At 34.2% G+C, this 5,956-nt stretch overlaps 1 protein-coding gene across 1 annotated transcript; it reads right to left on the reverse strand.

The window, feature by feature from the left end:
- Nucleotides 1–248: 248 nt before the first annotated feature.
- LOC120076726 (pfkB-like carbohydrate kinase family protein) lies at nt 249–3,770 on the reverse strand. Its single transcript, XM_039030623.2, has 8 exons — nt 3,529–3,770; nt 2,822–3,088; nt 2,657–2,728; nt 2,463–2,501; nt 2,114–2,221; nt 1,895–1,992; nt 1,626–1,737; nt 249–748 (listed from the first exon to the last, which is right to left on the reverse strand). The coding sequence occupies exons 1-8, from the start codon at nt 3,679–3,681 to the stop codon at nt 500–502; spliced, it is 1,098 nt and encodes a 365-aa protein (XP_038886551.2). The 5' UTR covers nt 3,682–3,770; the 3' UTR covers nt 249–499.
- Between the last annotated feature and the right edge of the window lie 2,186 nt (nt 3,771–5,956).

Consider the following 5,956-nt stretch of genomic DNA (forward strand, 5'->3'; position numbering starts at 1 on the left):
TTTCTAAAAATTTTAAACTAAATCATTTTTTATACATAGTTGAAACTCAACCATAATTAATATTTGAAACAAAAAAATAATTTTTATGGACCAATATTTTTAAATACTAAATATTTATTTCACAATTATCCAATTGGACCATATGTATGTAATGTATCTATATCTATATATATGTATATGTAGTTTAAAAAGAATCCAGTTATATGCATAAATACATGCATAAATAAGCACAGGTAGGGACCAAAAAGTAGGCTGAAAATAGATGAAATCACATTAATGAAAAATAACTTTTTACATATTGTTGATGGAGACATAAGCCTGAGATTATCAAAGAGCTCCTCCAGCTAACTTCAAATAACTTAGCCCTTTTTCTTTTCCCAGAAATTTGAAAGAAAGTCCAGCCATCCCCCAGGGTTGAAGAAAGAGATGCTTGTTAAAAAGAGAAAATTGATGGCAATGAAAATAGATGGGGCAACAATGACATGAGAAAAATGATTGATCATTGAGGGATCTCAGGGAGAGGAAGCCCCTTGATCTGCAAATGCTTGTGCATCCATTGCCAATTTTCTGGGGTAACCTCACCCCCAAGGGCACGGATGACAGAACCGCCGCTGCACGATCCAAGTTGACAGCATTTCTCCAGAGACAACCCTTTCACTAAGCCGTACAAAAACCCGCTTGCAAACAAGTCGCCTGCTCCAGTGGCATCTGTCGCCTTTGATTCCCCTATTGCTGGAACTCGGACAATCTGATATATTGAGGTAAGTTATGCAACTTCATAACTAATGATCTACATGGTAATAATATATCAGAATTCAGTTTCACTCTTTGATCTCTTGAATTTTGCACGTCACTTTGGGCCAAACAAATAAATAAAAACATAACAAAACTAAACATTTCCTAGATGCAACCATAAACTCTTCCATCCTGCTGAAATGAATGAAAGAATACTATTAGGATCCTCCAAACAAGAAAAATACTCAAGAAGACAGAATAAACTCAAGAACAGTTCAATTATAGAAATATAGAAAAATGTATTGAAATATGCTATAGACTCACAAGCAAAATAACAAGATGGCAGCCTTTCGAGAGGGGTAGTCTCTCCCTAAATTCCCTAAAGAAAATTCCTTACAAAATACTTCTCACCTTTTCTCTCAACCCATTCCCTCTATTTATATCCAAAGGCTCTAACAAGCTCACTATCTAATTACCAAAATGCCCCTTCTAATAACTATCCTAATATTTACTAATAATCCTACAATTTAGGGGTCTTACAAACATAAAGGACAGACAAAAAAAACAAACCCCAAAAGAAGCCAAGCTAAAGAAAAGGGATCCAATCATGTGAGATCAACACTAACGGATAATTACAAAAGTCCTTGTACACTAAAGTCCAAAGGAAGGTATGGAATCTAACCAGGGACAAACTTCCTCCCTAAACTGCTCCACACCTCTAAACGCTAAATTGTTCCTCTCTCCCCAAAAATCCAAGGAACCTAGCTAAGGTAAAGCAGCCGTCTCCAGTCACCACATATACCAATCATAAGACGATCGATAAGATATTCTAATGTTCATAAAATCAGATCGTCACATGTTACCAAAAAGAGGAAAGATCAATCACTAACCTCTTTTCCATGCTTAGCGATACAGCCATTGGCACCTAATGTCACGACAGCCCATTGACAGTGCTTTGCAAGAAATTCTAGCGCAACTTCAGGATCAGCGTCTTTCTCACCCCTGCAAAGATTAAATTTAGTAACAGAAATTAGTGCAATCTACTGGACAATATTCTGCAAAAGAGTTGAAAAATCCTACAGCTGAGGTAGTGCAGATATTTAAATTTACAAATCAGGTGAGTTTGAAGAATAATGAGATTTAAAGCAACGGAAGTCACCCTATCAACTCTTTTGCTTCGTCTTCATTGGCAAAGCAAAGGTCAATATCCCCGGATTCCAGTAGCTGGAGAAGAGGTAATCTAAAATCTCGAACCATCTGACCAAATATAGGGATGTGAGCTACTTTGTTTACATTTCTTTTCAAATGATATAACAGCCTCTTCTCCTAAACTAAAATCACACAAATGCTAGAACTGAAGATGTCTAGGAATATGTACCTCAAAACTGGCCAAATCTAAGGACACAAAAACTTTCTCTTGTTTGGCCATCTTTACAGCCGCTTCAATAACCTCCATGTTAAATATACTATATCTCATTACAAGCCACTGCAATAAAGACATAGCAGTAATTAAGTCTACCAAAAGCCTCTCTATCCCAACTTCTTTCAAGTTAGATAATTGATCCAATATAAATTAGAATAAAATCAGTCGAAAATATTTTACATGACAGGAAAGACCGAAAGACATAATAATATATTCCCCTGATTTGTTTCCAGTTCTGGCCACTCTCATTTTCTTAGCACACGTCATACATGTTAAAAGAAAATAAAGATATGACTAAGCTAACCTTAGAGCCCTTAAAGTCATCTCTAGTCAGTTCATTGCCCTGAAAGATGACAAAACAAATAGATGGTCAGCATATTTAGTAATCAAAACTCATCTGTTTAACGCATCAAAGTACTAAACTGAGCAACTTATCCGAAACACATTCAGAAACTCACGCTCACCAACACAAACTCCCAATCGAAAAAGTAGTGTTACCTGAACTTTAACTGCACTTGAGAGACAGGGTCGCATTGTGCGATTGCCCAATGCATCAACCAGGCAAACACACTGCCGTACAATTTACAATACATTCTCAGAACTTTAAAAGACATAAACACAATGCAAATTTGGACACCCCTCCATGAAGGGAGTGAAGCAGACCTGAGCTGTGGGACCTTTAATCATCCTCAATCTTGAGAGATTGACCCCATTGGAGCTCATGTTAGAGACAAACAATTTTCCTTGCTCATCATCCCCATAGGCGCCAATAATTCCACAGCTGACTCCAAACCCTGCACTCAATCCTCGAATTGTGTTGGCAACACTTCCTCCAGCTATTGTCTTAACCGGAGTCAGATCATCATCAGGCGTGGAAAGTGTATAGGATTTCACCTCCCTCAGTATATTCTCAAGCTCTTCCATACCCACCTGAAAAAAAACACTCAAACAGACAAAATTCAGCACCTGGATACAAATAAAGAGGTGAAAAAAGAAACATGCTGGCTGTAGATGATGCCAAATTATAGAAAACCCACATACGAAAAAACCAATTAAGCAAACACACCTCGTAAAAGTGAGAAAACAAAAAAATAACAACACCCCGCAAAAATCAGATTGTATATTTGTGTCGCACATACAAAGACACTTCTAAACGCACACAGAACAGAGCACATAATCAATGAAAGATTTAAATAGGGAAAGAAGGAACAAAGACATCCCCAGAAGCAGAATCCATTCGCTCTAATCAAAGATCAATCAATAACAATTCTGATCTTAAAAAACAAAGGAACCCCAGAAGAGAACACACACAATTGAACGATTAGAACAAAATAAAAATAAAATAAAATGCGAAAGAAAAGATGTTTTACCGGCATTGAGCCACCGCGGTCGCCGGGAATTCGGTTAAGAAGAGAAGAATCGACACGGGAAACATGGTCGATGAGGGCAGCAGGTTGAAGTCCAAGAATAAGAGGGGCGGCTTCAGAATCATTGGCAGTGTGAAGCAAAGGCTCGGCTCCCATTTTCGTGGCTTAAGGCCCCCTTTTCTCTGCCCTTCTTTATAGAAGGGCTCAATGGGGAAGGGAATCTCTCAGCCATTGGACCAATCACTTCTTCAGAGAGTGAAAGATGAGAACCCCAATTCAATTATGACTCTCTTTCCCCAAATTGCCCTCATTCACTTCAACGAGTTTACCCCATTCCTATGCCCATTCTTGGAATTTTACTAGTATTTTTGGAATGACTTTTGATTAAGAAGATGATTTTTAAACCAAATAAATTTTTTATATGTACCCTCTAAAAATTAATAATCTAAAGTGGGTTTAGTTTATTTTAAATGATTAAGTGTGTTTTTTAAAAGAAATATTAACAAACACATAAATAAAAACTTAAAAAGGGGGTCTTTGATGATGAGTTGATATAATATATCAATCAAATGTTGGACCAAACTTTAAAAGTTAGTGGAGTTGAGTTGGTATATTTTACCAACACACCACAACTTTTCCTTTTTCAATGTTTTCCAATGGCCCCACCGGTTGGTCACTGTCGATGATTATCACTGCCACTCGGGGAATTAATTCTGTCATTCGATAATCATCTCCAATGACAACTCCAGCGACCAACTTTGATGACCAATTTTTTGCTCTGGCAACTACCTCCGATGACAATTGTGGTGACCCAACTCCAATAAACACCTTCGTGGGACCAACTCTGACGACCAATTTTGGACTCCCGTAACTACCTCCTACAACAAACTCCAATGACCTACTCAAACAACTATCTTTGTAGGCTCCGACAACCACCTGGTTACAAATTTCAACAAAAATCTTCGATGATTACCTTCAAGCGAGCAATTCTGATGGCCAACTTCGAACTTCAACAACCACCTCCGATGATAAAAAATCTGACAACTAATTCCAATATCACCTTTATGTAACCAACTTCGAGCTTTAACAACCACTACCAACTACAAACTCTGATGAAAATCATATTCAATGATCAACTTCGACAATCATCTTCGCACGACCAACTTCTGGCTTTGAAAACTACCTCTGACGACAAAACTCTGGCGACCAACTCTAATACCAACTTCATGCTCCGACAACCACCTCTAACTAGAAATTCTAGTGAAAATCATCTTCAATAATCAAAGTCGCCATTCAATAATCAAAGTCGCCATTCAATTTTGACTATTATAAGACCGAAGACTGTTAAAATATATTGTAGGGTTGTTGAATATATAAATAATATATTTTGTATACATTAAGTGCAATATTTATACATAAAAATTTGTAAAATATACTTTTATTTAATTGAATTCACATATTAAATGAATATTGATAATATTTGAAAAAGTATGTTTGTAGAAAAATATAAAATAAAGATTTATTCCTTGAATATTTTTGGCAATAAATAGTGAGAAATGAGGATTGTACTATGTTGATCCTCCGAATTTGGAGTAACTTAAAGCTGATGTTTAAAGAAATATGATAGTTTTCCATTGGCTACTAACATTATGAAGGAGATTCTATTAAAAAAATTATGATAAAATAAAAATATAGAGAAGAAGAAGAAAAAGAAGAAGAAATTAATGGAGAAAAATTAGGATTTTTTTTAATTTCTCTTTAATTTTTCATTTTATTTAACTATATTTATGTGAGAATGTAATGAATTAATTGTTGTTCATTATCCAAAATAAATAAATAAAAACTTTAAAAATTAAAAGAAAAAAATTGCAATCCATATTTTATTCAACAAAAAGATTGGTAAAATTATTGAATAAAAAGTTTTAAAAATAATAATAATAAACAATATTATTTAGAATTTCAAAAACTGCACTAGATCCTTAAATATTTAAACTCAATTTTGTACGACCAAATAACTATGTACCTAAATATAGATATATGAACCCCACATACATATGAACTCTATACATCATATCTCAACTCAGCATCTAAATAGTCCCGATTTTTTTTTATTAATTCAAAACTTATTTTTGGATATTATATGATTATATCTCTGAACAATTCCTTATTTTTTTTAATTATTTTTTACTACTACTCTTTTAAAATAAATGTTTTTTTATTGTTTAGTATTATTAAAAAGCTACACTAAACACAATTCTAATTAATAATTTTCTTAAAGATAATTATAGAAAATTTAATTTTGTATAAAAAAAAATATTTTTCAAAATCATTTCAAACCAACTATATTTATAAATATATATATATTTCTTTTATATTGATTAAAAAAAGTTTCTTCCAATTATACAACCACTGTACTATAATGTTTTTCTTA

Source organism: Benincasa hispida, chromosome 4, assembly GCF_027475165.1.
Source record: "Benincasa hispida cultivar pf3 chromosome 4, pf3_genome.v1.1, whole genome shotgun sequence".
Classification (NCBI taxonomy): Eukaryota; Viridiplantae; Streptophyta; class Magnoliopsida; order Cucurbitales; family Cucurbitaceae; genus Benincasa; species Benincasa hispida.

Coding starts and splice junctions, on each gene's coding strand:
- LOC120076726 (XM_039030623.2), bottom strand. CDS start 3,681: ATGGGAGCCGAGCCTTTGCTTCACACTGCCAATGATTCTGAAGCCGCC. Junction 1,993..2,113: donor TAGATTTGGCCAGTTTTGAG/GTACATATTCCT, acceptor ATATTTGGTCAG/ATGGTTCGAGATTTTAGATT. Junction 1,738..1,894: donor GAAGCAAAAGAGTTGATAGG/GTGACTTCCGTT, acceptor TAATCTTTGCAG/GGGTGAGAAAGACGCTGATC.